The sequence below is a fragment of the Monopterus albus genome, unplaced genomic scaffold (assembly GCF_001952655.1).
Source record: "Monopterus albus unplaced genomic scaffold, M_albus_1.0 scaffold443.1, whole genome shotgun sequence".
Taxonomy (NCBI): Eukaryota; Metazoa; Chordata; class Actinopteri; order Synbranchiformes; family Synbranchidae; genus Monopterus; species Monopterus albus.
In genome coordinates this window covers 182739-198265 of record NW_018128323.1, presented here as the reverse complement: position 1 = coordinate 198265, position 15527 = coordinate 182739, and the positions used below count along the sequence as shown (strand labels likewise).

The following is a 15527-nucleotide window of genomic DNA, read 5'->3' as shown; positions in this document are numbered from 1 at the left end:
CACAGCAGAGGATGTACTTCCTGTGCCAGCTCAGGAAGTTCGACCTGCCCCAGGAGCTGCCGATACAGTTCTACAGAGGAATCATTGAGTCTGTTCTCTGCACCTCCATCACTGTCTGGTTTGGCTCAGCAACCAAACAGGACAAGTACAGACTTCAGCGGACGGTCAGGACTGCAGAAAAGGTCACTGGTGCAAGCCTGCCCTCCATGGAGGACCTGTACACCTCATGGGTCAAAAGGAGGGCGGAAAGGATCACTGCAGACCCCTCACACCCTGGACACAATCAGTTTGAACTCCTCTCCTTTGGACAGCGTTTACAGGTCACTGTGCACTAAGACAACCAGGCACAGGGACAGTTTCTTCCCCCAGGCTGTCACCCTGATTAGCACTTAACCAACAGTATGACTGGACAATAATCCTCAGTGCAATACCTGTAAATATACATTGCACAGATTATACAGACTCATACAGGTCTCTATTTTTAAGTACTCTGTTTTTATTCCTATTCATCTCATTTCACAATGAGTAAGCCTTTGTCTATCTGCATTGTTTACTGCCTGTATACTGCTTATTTTGTTATATTACACAGCCTTATGTTGTTTTACTGTTTACTTTCCCTTTGCATGTACATACACATTGAGAGCCAATGTACTAGAGTCAAATTCCTCTTGTGTCCGACACACCTGGCCAGTAAAGCAGATTCTGATTCTGAGTCCCCACAATGTGAGTGTGTTAACAGGTTTCGGTCACCATAATGTAAGTAAAACAAAGGCGCACAGACAGACACACGAACACACATTTATTTCCTTTAACATTTTAATACTAATACTAAAAGATCCTTGGTCTTTGGACCAGCTTAGAGCAGTCCTGCTACTATGGTGACTGATCAGTCACCATAGCTCAAGGGAAAACAAAGTAACTGAACAAAACAATCAATGATAAGGATAGGGCAATGGAGTCTTTCAAAATAAACCAGATGCTCAACAATGGCACAGCCCACACTGTGAGAAACCTTTGTGCCAAAAGGCACTAGGTGCCCTTGCTGGAGTGGGCACTGTCTATTCAGCAACAACAAATTGTGTGTGGCAACTGTACAGTTTATAACAAATACTGCACCATAACAGACTCTGACAGTGACATAAGCTATTGCAGCACAAAATAAACGACAACTGATGCGCCTTAGCAGGATGTATGGCAAAAAAGGGAACTTGATTATGGATTTACTGTAACAGAACACATCAAGCTTTTTTCAGAGAAACCTCATCTCTCCTGAGGCTGTCAGAGCAGGGGAGTTGTTGAAGCAAAGACATTACCATCCAACCACAGCTGCACAGCACCATCTAGTGGGACAACCCGCGCCGGGAAACAAGATGTAGGATCACCAGACACCTGCAGAGCCAAAGGACATAAACAGCTGTTTTTAGGATGTGGAAACACACGTTTAATTTTGTGCAAAAGCCCCATTAGGTAAATATATATCACTAATTAGTTGGTTATTTGATTATTTGGTTACACATACAGGCAGAAGTAGCTGTCACACAACGCCTGCGCACACGAGCTGGGCTGTGTGAATTCCCGCATGCGCAGTGCCATCTGGATGTTCAGGAGCCTGGGAGAAGAAGATGCTGAACGGACCGACTGTATAACTGGAACAGCTTAGTCATATATTTTCACTTGTCTTGTCTAGTGTCTTGTAAAATTGCAGTTTAATGTCGAACTATACCCGGGACTGTGTAGAAACGGATAAGTGGTAACGGAGGCAGAGGAAGAAGAGCAAAGCAGTAACTGACAGGAGCTGGGCATCAAACTGCACCGAATGTCATTAAGTTACACGCTCTCAAACACCGAGGACGTAAGTGGCTGCATCCTTTTCAACAGTCCAGCTTTTGCCTTTTGTCCAACTCGTTTGTTGTGCTTTTGCTTTTCACCGCATTTCTTATAGTTTAATCTTATCCTCGTCTTCATCCGCTTTCAGCGACACATGCACCTGTTAAACCTAGGCAAAAGATCAAATTTGAATTAAACCATAATCCCTAAGATACAAAAATGTGTAGCTGATTTTATTGGCTGCGGGGGGAGCTGAACCTCTTAAAATACATTTTAAATAAATGTGCGATATATCTTCACTATTTTTATTGCAGATTCTATTATTTTATCTGCGGGTTGTAATCTGAATTTTCTTCATGAACGAGGCTTTTGAATTGCCTGTGCCATAGCACATGAGAGCACATAACCAAACAGGCTTGTGGGTCGTTGGACATTGTACTTAGGCCTTCATCTAAGCTCGTTGGTCAACTGAATTTAAGCCTCTTGAGCGAAACCTGCTGACACATGCGCCTGTCTTTTTGTGTGCGCACAACCTTCTCTATCTCGTCTGGTGTCACTGAAAAACAAAACACACAGTGGCCAAGATATTACATGTCCTGCAAAAGTTGCCTGGTTTACAATGTATTTCGTCCTCACACACCTAATGCTCTCACTTTCCTGTCAGTGAAACTGAAGGACAGTAGTTACTGTATACTGAGCAGTGAATTATTTAAAGGGCAGCTGAGGTGATGCATGGATTAATTATGGATTAATTATGTAGGAGACACCTACTCTCAACTGGGTAAGAACCGTTATGTGGTGTTAATTAGGCTCAGTGAGGTGCACATCTCCATTTCAATGTACAGTGCACACTAAACATGTACTATTATTACAGTACAAACCTTTTAATGTCTAATGTCATATTTGTCCATCTGTAGATGGTTAATACGGTAAAGATGCATCTGTAAGAGAGAGAACAGAGTCCGAAACAGAGAGAATTGAATTACCCGATATCCTCCATCCTGCTTTCTACAATTAGACTATGTCAAACGCTTGTGACCAACTAGCAGTCACAAGGATCAATGGGAAGTGCATTATCATCATGTGGAGTTTAATGTTACCTTACTGTTTCAGCCAAGGACAAATGAAGAGAGGCCTAATATTACAGCAATGCTGAAAAAGGGTGTACTGGAGAATATTATCCATGCTTTTATTGTGAGCTGGTTCATTTCGTGCTGTAGTATATATTATGACATTGCATGATGTAAATCTCTACCCTAAAACCTTTCACTTGTGGCTGCTCTTAACTTGTTATCTGGTAAGAATTCAACATTGTAAGAAGTCAATTTTGTAGGATGCTGAAAAGTGAGGCAATTTTATTTATATAGTACATTTCATACAGAGGCAATTCATTATGCTGTACAGAAGCAAGGAAAACCCACGTGTGTTACACCCAGTATGTAAACTCCTTGTAAAATGGTGAGAGCTGTGTAAGTTGTGTTTAATGTAGACCTTTGTCTTGGACTCAGGTAACATGGACTCGGCTCAAACTAGACTCGGACAGGCAGCCCATAGCCGAGTGCTTACGGCACGGCGTACCATATACTTGGCAGCACACTGCGTGTGTGACATTAACGGATCAAGTCCCAACACCATTTGTCTCTGCAGCTCTCCATCGCTCTTGTTTCCTGTCCACCTCTTGGTGATTCACTGTCAAAGAAGCTAAAAGCCCAAAAACATAGCTTAAAAAAACTAAACTAAACTTGGACTATACTTTGGTGACTCAGACTTGACACAGATACTGGGGACTCGAGATTCAATTTGGATTTGTGGTTTAGTGACTCAACTACAACACAATACATAGGCTACTCACATTGCAAAATGTTTACATAGTGTAGCTCCTCATGCTACAGTGATAGGACACTGCTTGTAATTGAATTTGGGTGACTCTTACTGACATTGACTGTGTCTGCCTCTCCCCACCACAGTATAAAGACCAAAGGCAGAGCCATGGAGGCTGTAACACATCTTGTGAATGACACTGTAGAATTTTATAAATGGAGCCTTACAATAGCAGGTAAGAGCTTTACACTCACTTGTTTCTAAATCACACAAGGGCAATGTGCCACTTCAGATGCATGGGAGTATAACCAGATTTGATCATAACTACATACATAACTACAGTTGATCTACAGTAAGCCTTGGTAGGTTGTGTAGTCATTTTAACATTGATTTTATTTCCTGCTCATAACACATGGTTTAGATAATATGGTTAAATGGGCTAAAAAAAAAGCTGCTCAGTTACTTACATGGTGATGTTCCTTGCTCTATGCCTGCATCTTTGCAGTAAGTATGGTAAGTTATTAGTCATCATTTCCCTGTCAAGAGAAACAAAAACTGCAAAAAGTGTGTGGCAAAAGTACTCTTACTTGAGCTTATTATTTAACTGTTAAAAGGTAATGTAACTTACCTGACAGACATGTGTTACACTGAAGGTAATAAAGGTTGTCTGGAGTGGGAGTGTGCGTATGCGAGAGTTTGTAGGTTAACTGTAGAAGGTAAGCTTTGTAGTGTGTGCATTATACTGACATTAACCCGTTTTCCTCCAGACAAGAGGGTGGAGAACTGGCCGATGATGTCGTCTCCCTTCCCCACTCTGGCCCTCAGCTGCCTGTACCTGCTCTTCCTGTGGGCGGGGCCTAGATACATGAAGGACCGCCAGCCCTACACACTCAGGAAGACCCTCATAGTCTACAACTTCAGCATGGTGGTCCTCAACTTCTACATCACCAAAGAGGTCAGTGCCACTGCGGGCTCAGCCTTAGAAGAACGTGTACTGCACGTGACTGATGTAGGACTAGGCACATTTAGTTTGCCAGGATTCTAAAGGGATGACATGGCAACTACCAAACAAGACCTTAATAAGTTCTGTCACCAGCAGTGCAGCTAACACTTGTAGTGGGTGTTTCCTTAAACAACTTTTGCGTCACACTCAAAATTCAATATTCAGTGTAGAAATGCATTTTAAACAACGAGTACAAAACAGATTCTGTAGGTCTAACATTCTATGTAACAGATTGTTGGTTTAATAAAACGTAAATGCACTCTGCACATAAATTTGATTTCCTTAGATAGTGCACTGAATGCACGCTTCCCTTTATAGAAGTGTCGTATAAACTCCAGCTTCTCTACAGTACCTGCCCCACAGGTCAGCACATGTAAAAATACAATGCTTTTCTTTGACTTTTCATCATTAATCATACACACACCATTTGGGATCCTGCATGTTTGCAGTGAGGCTCACAGACAAGAAAATAAAGGTGTAGAAAAATACAAGCACCCAGTGATACTGTGTCTACTAAACAATGAAAAGAGAGAATACCCTTAATTTCACTTCAATTGTATGACATTTAAATGGTTGAACATTTAATTTGTATGGGTATTCAGAGGCTGCATCTGCTTACAGTACAATACAGTTGTACAACAGTTAAATGTAGAAATGATGCTTGAATAAATTCATCCTGAGGTGTGCTGTTCTACTCTTGTTTTAAACCCAGAAGTTACAATCCCAAATGTTCTAACAACTCACTGGTTTGTATAGAAAATTCAAAGCTGCTAGCAAAACATGGAAAAGAATGTAATGCTTTGCAAGCAAGAGTGAGTCTACGGGAGTTACATGCAATAGCTGTTGTGTTCTTCAAACCAGAGTTGGGTATCGTCCACAGACTCTGTCTGACAATGGTTTCTTTCATTCTATCAGCTCCTAATAGGCACTACAGCAGCCAGATACAGCTACCTTTGTCAGCCTGTCAACTACTCCAATGATGTCAACGAAGTCAGGGTAAGCCCCTCCTACACACATCACCTAACAAATCTACTGTGTGCACCACACATGCCAGTACGCTTTATATGCACAATTCTGCACACAGACTTACACACAGACGTCCTTTCCTTTGATCCTTCATCTGAAGCATCCAGTCACCAACTGATTTTTGATAAAGGGGCGTGTCGGTCCATAAAAGACTTCCATAAAGGATGTGTTCATGTATCATCACTCATGGCTCCTCCAGCAGCCCCCTTGCTCCTCAGAGCAGGAATAAGAGTCTTGACATGTCCTCAATCCTCACTCGGCCAAAACGACTTCCAGGTTGAGCAAGGATATGGGACTGAATAACAATCATATACTGTAAGACTTGACAAGCAGCCTGTATATACTATACATGTGTGTACCAGCAGGGAGGACCCAAGAAGAGTTCAACAGGAAATCACTAAGGATTGTGATTTGTGAAGCAGTGTCAGTCTGGTGGGAAATTTTCTAATTGAATTTTTGCTCTGGGATCAGTAAATTGCCACCCTGTCTTATCATATGTACTGTAAGACATCTCTGCTGCTGAGTACATTTGAAATATGGATTTCAGGCAAAGCATTTGTTTCATTTATTTTCATACTGAAAACGATACAGAAACCGTTCAGATCCATTATTAATAATAAGGAAAATATTCATTAACTTAATCTACACCCTCCAGTGGCTCAATATATTCTAATCTTTACTTCATTCAATGATTGTTAGTTTCCTGTACATGTATATCTTGAATTTGATTCTTTACTTTTCCTGTTATGCTCTTATTCATTTACAGAGTTGTCACAATCATGAGCCTGGAAATATCTCTTTGCAGCAGAATAAATATTAGCCATATTTCACTTTGCAGAACTGTGTTCAGAAAGTGGTAATGCACTGCTATGGTAGCACATTTTACTCAAGCTTTAGTTGTCACTCGTCAAAGACACCACATTGCACACGATCCACCACAGTAAGATGGAATAATTCAATCCACGCTGTTATGTGTCTATAGATAGCATCTGCTCTTTGGTGGTACTACATTTCCAAAGGAGTGGAATTCTTGGACACAATCTTTTTCATCCTGAGGAAGAAGTTTAACCAGGTCAGCTTCCTCCACGTCTACCACCACTGCACTATGTTCATCCTCTGGTGGATTGGAATTAAATGGGTCCCTGGTGGACAAGGTGAGGAAAACACTGACCTTTACAGGAGGAACACTATAGAATCTGACTGTACGGCTGTATGTAAGACTTTGAAGCACTGGCATCAAGTTGCATGCTAGTCTTTTATATGTGTCATGACTATTATTGCATCAGACTCTGATTCAACGATTTAATCTGTCCACAGCTTTTTTAGGTGCGACCATTAACTCTTGTGTTCACGTACTCATGTACGGTTACTATGGCCTGGCAGCTCTGGGACCTCACATGCAGAAGTACCTCTGGTGGAAGAAATACCTCACCATTATTCAGATGGTGAAAATCACTTTTTCTTTTTTGTATAATTGTTCTAGAAAATTTGAAACACAGGGTTTGAATGTTCTCAGACATTTAAACCACATGAGAAACTTTTACCCTTTTTCATTCAGATTTATTCACGATCTGACTGTTATTAGTTTGTTACTGATTTCTGTCTATATTCAACATTCAGTCTTCTTATAATTTACATGATGATGGATAGTTTTACAAAACCAAAATAGCTGCAGTATGCATGTAGAGGGAACAACATGTTTCATGTTTTGTATTATCCGAGATCACTGTGCTCCCTTTTGCTATCCTTCATAAAGTTTTTTGCTTGAAGTTAAATAACTTTGTGTGTTCAACAGATCCAGTTCCACGTGACCATCGGCCACGCTGCCCACTCACTCTACACAGACTGTCCATTCCCCAACTGGATGCAGTGGTCTCTGATTGGCTACACTATATCCTTCATCATCCTCTTTGCCAATTTCTACTACCACGCTTACCGGCGCAAACCCCCCTCACACAAGGGAGGCAAGCCCGTGGCAAACGGCAACTCGGTGCTCATTAACGGTCACAGCAAAGTGGAGGATAACAGGAAGAGACAAAAAAAAGAAAGACCAAAAAGGGAGTAAAGAAAGACAAGGGGCGTGCTTGGTGTTAAACAGAAAGAAGACAGATGTTTCGAGGGCCAGGGAGGGAAGAAATGAACCAGACTGGCTTCAGCATCCCTGCAAATAATGTAGATGGATGAAATTTGTGACCAATTTGTGAAGATGAAAGGGCAGCAATGTAGGTGGGTGTGTCTGTAAAGGGTTCTGGTTATGAGAGGAAGAGTGGGGTACTGATTGTCTCCATTTAATCAAGAAAAGCAAAACGCTGATCATGTACAGTAAGCTCTGTGCTCCTTTGCACAACACTGCTTTGGACCATAATAGTAATAATATAAAAACAACCAAAATTCACCTCCAAGCTTTGTACTCTAGATTTGAGTATTGTTTTAACTAAAAGCTCGAGTAGTCTTTAATAAGCTAATTTATTTCGTAGTGCCCTAAAAGAGTTTTAATGAACATAACCAAAAGAAGAACATGCAGTTATACCAAAGATTAGCAAATGAAAAGTATGAAGTGTCCCAAACTGAAGCTGCAAATACAGAATACCATTTTCTTTGTGTTCAATGTGAAATAAAAACTTGCTTTAAATCCCTTTTGGGGGAGGAAACTTTAGATTCTTTTAGTATTTATTTAAATTTGTGGGTTACTTTTGTTATAATATTTTTCATGGGTCCTCATGATTTATTTCTTTTTGCTGTGCGATGTAGCTGATGTGCAAGAATAAGAGATTAAAGTTGAGCTCAGTATTGTCTCACTGCCAAGTAGGACTGAAGGGAAAACTAATCATGAAAAGAGTTTAAGAAGATGAATGGTAATTTCATTGTCTTATTAAAATGAAAGTGACAGATTCTGGCTGCACATATAACAAATAAAAGACAATGTCAGCGCCCCATAGTTAATGCTTGTGAACCTGGGTTAGTTTTGATGTGAGCATGTGAACACATTTGCAGAATCAGTCAGCTACTTTACTACTAAAGCGATGTTTAGCTGCCTATTTCTCTCCATGTTCTCGTTTTCCTCTCTTTTCTCCCTACATCTTGCATTTGTTTCTTCCATCTCGGTCTGCAGGATGAAAAGGACTCACGTGTGTGTGTGAAAGAGAGAAGTAGCCTGTGTCTTTGGCCTGTCCATACAGAGCTGCCCTAATCTGTGGGGGTAAATTGGCTTTAGCTCTCAAAGAGCTTATTTCTATGTCACGCCATACCCAGGAAAGCAGGTTACTGGAAGAGAAGCCTTTACTAATCTACCATCAGGTCGCTATTGAAATTCTGAAACTGGCTTTTACAAGAGACACCTAAGTGACACCAGTGCAGTGCAAATTAATATTCTGGTTCATTTCAGGATTATACTGCTCTATTCAGCCACGTTTTTTCACATGCTTGTCACTCATTTCTTCAGTAGCCTGTGACAAACACACTAAACCCAGCTGCTCTTTCACCACATTGTGGATTCACTAATGGTATTTATTAAATTATTCATCCAGTATCCTTTTCCTGTTGGCCTCAGTTTATAGCCACTCTGTTAGTATTTCATGTCTTAGCATGTCTCAGCACAGTCTTAGCCCACATGTGTATTTTTCATGCATAGCCATTTTTCCCATAACCTCCTCTATACATCCTGCTGTATGTGCACTAGTTTGCACTCCTCTAACTTATGCTGGTGCACTCATAGCACCAGGGTGGAAATAGAAAGAGGTCTAAGGGTGTAGATGTGAATAACAGACTGGATAAGATGAGTGAGAAGAGGCGTATTTATCCTCCTCTGGTACACGGAGGGATCTAAGCCAAGGACTTAAAGGATTGCAGAAGGGCCAAGGCTTTTCTATCAAAGGCATTTAGCACAGGTCACTATAACCTGACTACCCGCTGCTGCACGAACATGCATACATATACCTGAACACACACACATATCATTAACTCTGTGCACAGACTGTGTATTTTTAAGTAAAATTATGCCTATGCAATACTCTCAAGACAAAAATATATTAATGTCAGACACATTACCCATAACTCACTCATCTCATTAGCAATATGACTAAGGAGGTCATAGCCTAACAGAGGGGAAATGGTCAGTATTTACTGGCACTCTGTCCAGAGGCGGATAGATAATCTGGGCATTCCGTAGACTGACCTCAGTCAACAGCCCCTGAACTGAGGCTTGGTGCCTCCACTACACTTTAACCTAAAATAGTAACCTGTCAAATTAAAGCTAGTTATGAGCCCATAAGTATGCCTGGTGTTATTTTACACATTTTCTTTGTTCAATCTACCAGCGTTGTTCTTGCTTGATAGTTTGAGTTAAGCTTGAAAGTAACTCCACAGCTCATAACCTGTAGCAATCCACGCTGCTGTTAATCCACAGCTACTGTAATTAAGACGTATCCAGCCACATTCAAAACACAAGGTGTGATCCTGCTATAAAATAATTGGTAGGTTATTAACAAGCTGATTAACAAGCTTCAGCTGCCTGTTATGTTTGGTCTATTTATCACTCCTCATTCAAATGCTATGAGTGAATAATAACTGGCATCTTCCATCATACAAATGAACCAAACTATGAAGACAATATTAGCCTGAATAGATTATACAGTACTAGCATGGCAGCTACAAATTGGTTTGTTTCAAAAATTCATTGAAATTTGTTTATTTAGGATGTGTGTGATACACCAGCTCAGCTGTCTCGTAGAGAATCTGTCATTCAGCTAGAAAGACAGAAAGAAATGCATTGCATATAAACATGGCACCAAATTGACCTTATTATTATTCATGATAGATAGCACTGCATTTGTGATATTGCTACTTTGGTTTTTTCAGTACTGGGGCAACTCTGACACTGTATTCACGTGTTGGCTGTGTTGGTCTCTGGATCAAACTCCAGGGCTGATTTTACTTCCCAGTCAGCCTCTCTTTCGGGTATCAGACAGACTGGCTTTGGAGCTCTGATGTGGTGATTTCATGGGTGAGGAGCACCCTCTGCTGGGTCTGAATTTCCATCACCTGGTCACAGACCACGTGACTTGGTATGTGTGCACACCTGAAAGATTTATGCATTAATGTTGGTATTATGCTTGGCCATTTATAGGGTATTTAAGTGAATATCTTTTCTTAAAAACAGGCACAGCAAATTTAGGCTTCAGAGGTGATTGTAACCAGCAGAAGATGTGGAGGATGAGCGGCAGATCTAAAGTTCAATGTGATATTTCTGTTTGTTTGTTTTGGCTACTTCATTATGGTCATGCCAATAAAACATATTGGGATGGGGCAAAGCATGGGTGGGGGGATACGGGATACATCCAAGGGGGGAAGAGAGGTCGCTTCCGGGTTTGACGCACATCCCGGCGTCATGTGCCCCCTGCAGTGCCTGGAGGCAACCTATGTCAGCGATTCTTCACAGTACTCTGCGGTAAGGTGTCAGCCATTATATGGAGCTAGGGCCTATCTGTGAATATGCATTTGCTTGGACTTTATAAAAACAAGTCGGCCAGTGGCTGTGGGTCCAGTTTAGGCCACAGCCTGTCGTTAAAAGTCCGGCGCAAGACAAATACGCTTACACCCCCTTGTAAAGTTGGGTCAGGACGAGTTGATGATCGTGTTACAAAAGCGGCATCTAGTGGTTTGTCTGCTGGAAACATCTACCTCTAAATTAAAGTTTATAGTTAACGGGAAGGTGGAACATAGCATAAAAATAACTGAGCTGCGTGACTAAAAACGTTTGCACGTCGAGTTTTTTTTTTCCTAGACTTGAAACTACATGTTTGAAGTTAACTTTAATGGAGCAGAGAACGAAGCCTGCCGCCAGCGGCGCTGCAGATCCCCCGTCATCGTCAGCAGACAATAGCGCAGGGAGGAAGAGGCAACACCGGGCTGCCTCGCCGGTTAGAGCCCAGGAAGGGGCAACAAAGCGAGCTCCCAGACACTCGGGCAGGTCCAGATCTCCGCTTGCTGCAGGAATCAGGAGAAACATCGGGGTGAGGGAGAGCCCGACGTCCGCGGACGGAAGGGAGAGGGAGCCCGAGAGCCGCGGTGGGGATGCTGTTCACCCGGATGGTGCTGAAGCTGATGTAGTCAGACCAAACAGGGCGGATACTGTCGAAGAAGAACCGACAAATTCATCAGCGCCCGACCGTCGCTCTGCTTTCCGCCTACCTTGGCTTAAAGGCGACTGCAACCAGCGTCAGTTGTCCGCCAGAGCCCCGACGTCCCTTTCGGTGAACGATAAAGTGCAGAAATCCGGAGAGGAAGGCGGCCACAGGGAGAGAAGCGGCGCGTCCGTGGGCTGCGGAGCGGGCCTCGGCTTTGGTTTGTGGAGAGGGGGATGCTTACAGGCTGAACTGATCCACTACCACCTGCAGAAGCGACTGAAAAGAAACGGGACGAAGATGCAAACCAAGACGGACAACACCGGCACAGAGGAGGCCGCTCAGGGAGAGCTGGGGCCGGCTGCAGAGGCGACAGAGGCGGGGTCCGTGACACAGCAGGACCAGGCCCTCCAGGATGAGATGGAGAGACTGCTGGAGGAAAACGAAGACCTCAAGGTTTGGTACATATTAATTAATTCATTTTTGGTACTAGAACCCACATTAAGAAATACAGAAAATCCGTTTTTAGCCCGTTTATAACCTGTGGGCCTATAAAACCCTTCATTCTGCACTGTCTTGTGGTTGCAATGGCATTACTGACAAGTAGCCATCAGTTGATTTGTCACCTGAACATCCTCCATGTCTGAGAAAATAAAGCTATGCCCTAACTGGAATAATTGGTTATTGATCATACTGCTTTTGACCTGTTGTGATCAGTGATATCTTGTGTTCAGACAGGACCACCAACAGGGCAGGTAGCTGAGATCTGCATGGAATGCATGCAACTGCCATATTGGCAGTTGAAGGGCATGTCTGTGGAATACATTTTGGGGAAAATTTGACTTCTCTGTTATTATTAGGCTCATATCCAAACCTCCACATGTGGAGACAAAAGTCAGATGCTACAGTAAAAACAGCGGCGGTCAGCCGCAGCAGCTCTGAATCTAAACTATATGTGTCTATCTTATAACGTGACCATCCAAAAATCTTTGCAACTAGTGTGAGATTGAAGAGATGAGGACGGAGATGGACGAGATGAGAGACACTTTCTACGAAGAAGACACTTGTCAGCTGCAGGAGATGAGGCGCGAGCTAGAGAGAGCCAATAAAAACTGCCGGATCCTGCAGTATCGACTGAGGAAGGCTGATAGGAAAAGGATGCGCTATGCTCAGGCCGGAGAGATCGATGAGGAGCTGCTCAGGAGTCTGGAGCAGGACCTGAAGGTAGAGAAGGGTGGGGAAGCTGCTTGGTTTTGTAAGGGTCTGTCTGGTTGTAGTTTGCAGGGCATTGAGCTTTCCCAAGGTTTCAGTGGCACAGGTAACAACTCCTGTGATGACGCCAGTGCATTTTACTGGTTTACAAATGGGTATGAATTGCTCAAATATAATAAAACATAAATCTTAAAACTCAAAAGTTGAAATCAAAACGATATCCTCATATCAACTAAACGGTGCTCGGAAAGTTCAGTTTTCTATTAAATCACACTAAAATCCCTGCAGGTGGCGAAGGATGTGTCTGTGAGGCTGCACCATGAGCTGGAGAAGGTGGAGGAGAAACGAACAAAGACGGAGGAGGAGAATGAAAAACTGAGACAGAAACTGATAGAGGTGGAGGTGACCAAACAAGCTCTGCAGAACGAGCTAGACAAAACCAAAGAGGTTGGTAAATTAGCGACATCCACCTGCATCACAGCCATTTGTAAGAGCAAGGTAACAGAATTTGATATGCTGTTTAAGCTACCATATACAGTAGCTTTCCATTTTCAAATGGAGAAATTGTTTAAATATACAGTATGCAACCAAGAAGCCCAAACTGAATATGAAATAGATGTCTACATAGAGGTCCATTAAAGCATTTTAAATTAAAGCCCAATTTTAGTCTAAAAAGCTGTAAACTATTAAACATAGTAGAAATTTAAAAATAAAATTTTCAATCTACTGCCCTCCAATAGTCTCAAAAGAGAAGAGGCAGCAAGGACATCCAGAAGACTGACAAGAAAGCAGCTCCTACCGAGGTGAGATGTTATTTTAAATACAGAAATCATTTTATGTGATCTTTTTTTCTTGCATAAACAATCACATTGTCCAAAGTAATAATAAGAAACATCAGGAAGTGTCTCACTGTGGAACATCTGCCTTGTATTCCTTTCCGTATTTCATCTTCAGGTCTCATCAGGGGAATAAAAAGTTTGAATTCCAGACTTATTAAATTACATTATTAAATGACATAGATCCTACAGGTTTAGCTCACCACATCCTTATATAATGCTCTCAAGTCAAACATTTTGCTTTTAACCTCAGGCCGCAAAAGGTCAAAGCGAGTTCTCCAATCATTTGAAAGTGTATGAAAGAGTTTGTAGAGACATAGCAGACAACAAACATCCTCTTGGTCCAATGACAGATAACATTTTGGCTCATAAAGGCCGTGGTACCAAATCTTCTCTTGACATTAATCTTAAATCCATCTGAACTTTAGGATTAAGTTAGAACTATTTTTGCTAAAATACCCATTAGTATTTACGGTCTGTATTCTCTCTGTGCTCCAGGAGGACAATGAGGACCTTAAGTGCCAGCTAGCTTTCATCAAAGAGGAAGCTGTGCTTATGAGGAAGAAGATGGCCAAGACTGACAAAGAGAAGGACCGTCTAGAGCAGGAGCTGCAGAAATATCACTCATTCTATGGTGAACTGGACAGCACCCATCCTAAAGGAGAGGCTAGAGGGCCGTCCACCACCAGGGAATCCGAACTGAAGCTACGGCTCCGCCTGGTGGAGGAGGAAGCCAATATCCTGGGGAGGAAAATTGTTGAGTTGGAGGTAAGAGCAGATGATGTTAGATGGGGTGTTTAAGTTGAATTTATTTGATTTTTTTGTGTGTGTGTGAGACAGCTGCTCTCCCTCTTTCCTACAGGTTGAGAACCGCGGCCTGAGAGCAGAGCTGGATGACCTTCGTGGTGAAGGAGAAAGAACGGGAAGCTCAGGGAGTGGAGTGATGGGTGGGCCAGGTGCTGGGCGAGGACTGGGGGACGATCTGACGGAGCTTCGACAGCAGCTGCAGCTGGTGGAGGATGAGGCAGAGCTTCTTAGGAGGAACCTAGCTGACGCTGATGAACAGAACAAGAGGGTGACTGCAGAGCTGAACAAGTTGCGATTCAAAGCCGGCAGCCACGAGGGGGGTGCCAGGCATGGGGGAGGAGCCACAGGAGGCGTAGGGATTGATGGAGCAAAGGCAGAAGCCCTGCAGGAAGAGTTAAAGGCAGCAAGGCTACAAATTAATGACCTGAGTGGAAAGGTATGAAAGGTCTATTGGGAAAGGTCTATTGATTATATTGACACATATTTGATAATTTCCTTTTGATTATGAACTGACCAGACATAAAATATACTTAAATACTGTGTTTAATCCTGAGAGGGTGTGAATGTGTGTAACAGATTTCATGGCACACAGATGTGAACCCAGTGATGGTGCCAGATGAAGTCACCAGTCAGAGGATTGTCAAAGTTGTTAGGTTTCATCCTCTGGCGACCAACTGGTTAGATGGATTTCATAGTAATCCATCTAACATGTGCTGACCTGATATTAACATCTATAGACCCATGTCGCAAGCATGGCGAATCCCCTCTCACTACCACCTCTCTTTTTCCCTTCAGGTTATGCAGCTGCAGTATGAGAACCGCGTTCTCCTCTCTAACATGCAGCGTTATGACCTGGCCTCGCACCTTTCCCTA

The 15527-nt window shown here is 42.5% G+C and overlaps 2 protein-coding genes across 2 annotated transcripts in view; both read left to right on the top strand.

Moving 5' to 3' along the window:
* Positions 1 to 1573: 1573 nt before the first annotated feature.
* On the top strand, positions 1574 to 9142 carry LOC109952214 (elongation of very long chain fatty acids protein 4-like). Its single transcript, XM_020587173.1, has 7 exons — positions 1574 to 1852; positions 3795 to 3883; positions 4416 to 4603; positions 5567 to 5647; positions 6660 to 6831; positions 6995 to 7122; positions 7473 to 9142. The coding sequence occupies exons 2-7, from the start codon at positions 3817 to 3819 to the stop codon at positions 7740 to 7742; spliced, it is 906 nt and encodes a 301-aa protein (XP_020442829.1). The 5' UTR covers positions 1574 to 1852; positions 3795 to 3816; the 3' UTR covers positions 7743 to 9142.
* Positions 9143 to 11075: 1933 nt separating this feature from the next.
* LOC109952221 (protein SOGA3-like) overlaps positions 11076 to 15527 on the top strand; it is a 5472-nt gene continuing 1020 nt past the window's right edge. The window contains exons 1-7 of the mRNA XM_020587185.1: positions 11076 to 12255; positions 12799 to 13023; positions 13300 to 13458; positions 13752 to 13814; positions 14346 to 14615; positions 14710 to 15090; positions 15450 to 15527. The exon at positions 15450 to 15527 is cut by the window's right edge and continues 573 nt beyond it. Coding sequence (XP_020442841.1) covers positions 11491 to 12255; positions 12799 to 13023; positions 13300 to 13458; positions 13752 to 13814; positions 14346 to 14615; positions 14710 to 15090; positions 15450 to 15527 — 1941 coding nt within the window. The 5' untranslated portion in view covers positions 11076 to 11490. The remainder of the gene's footprint in view (positions 12256 to 12798; positions 13024 to 13299; positions 13459 to 13751; positions 13815 to 14345; positions 14616 to 14709; positions 15091 to 15449) is intronic.

What these genes read in the sequence shown, in the direction of transcription:
- LOC109952214 (XM_020587173.1), top strand. Translation starts at nt 3,817, where the DNA reads ATGGAGGCTGTAACACATCTTGTGAATGACACTGTAGAATTTTATAAA. An exon ending in ACTTCTACATCACCAAAGAG is followed by an intron (nt 4,604 to 5,566) that starts GTCAGTGCCACT and finishes TCATTCTATCAG; the next exon opens with CTCCTAATAGGCACTACAGC. An exon ending in ATGATGTCAACGAAGTCAGG is followed by an intron (nt 5,648 to 6,659) that starts GTAAGCCCCTCC and finishes ATGTGTCTATAG; the next exon opens with ATAGCATCTGCTCTTTGGTG.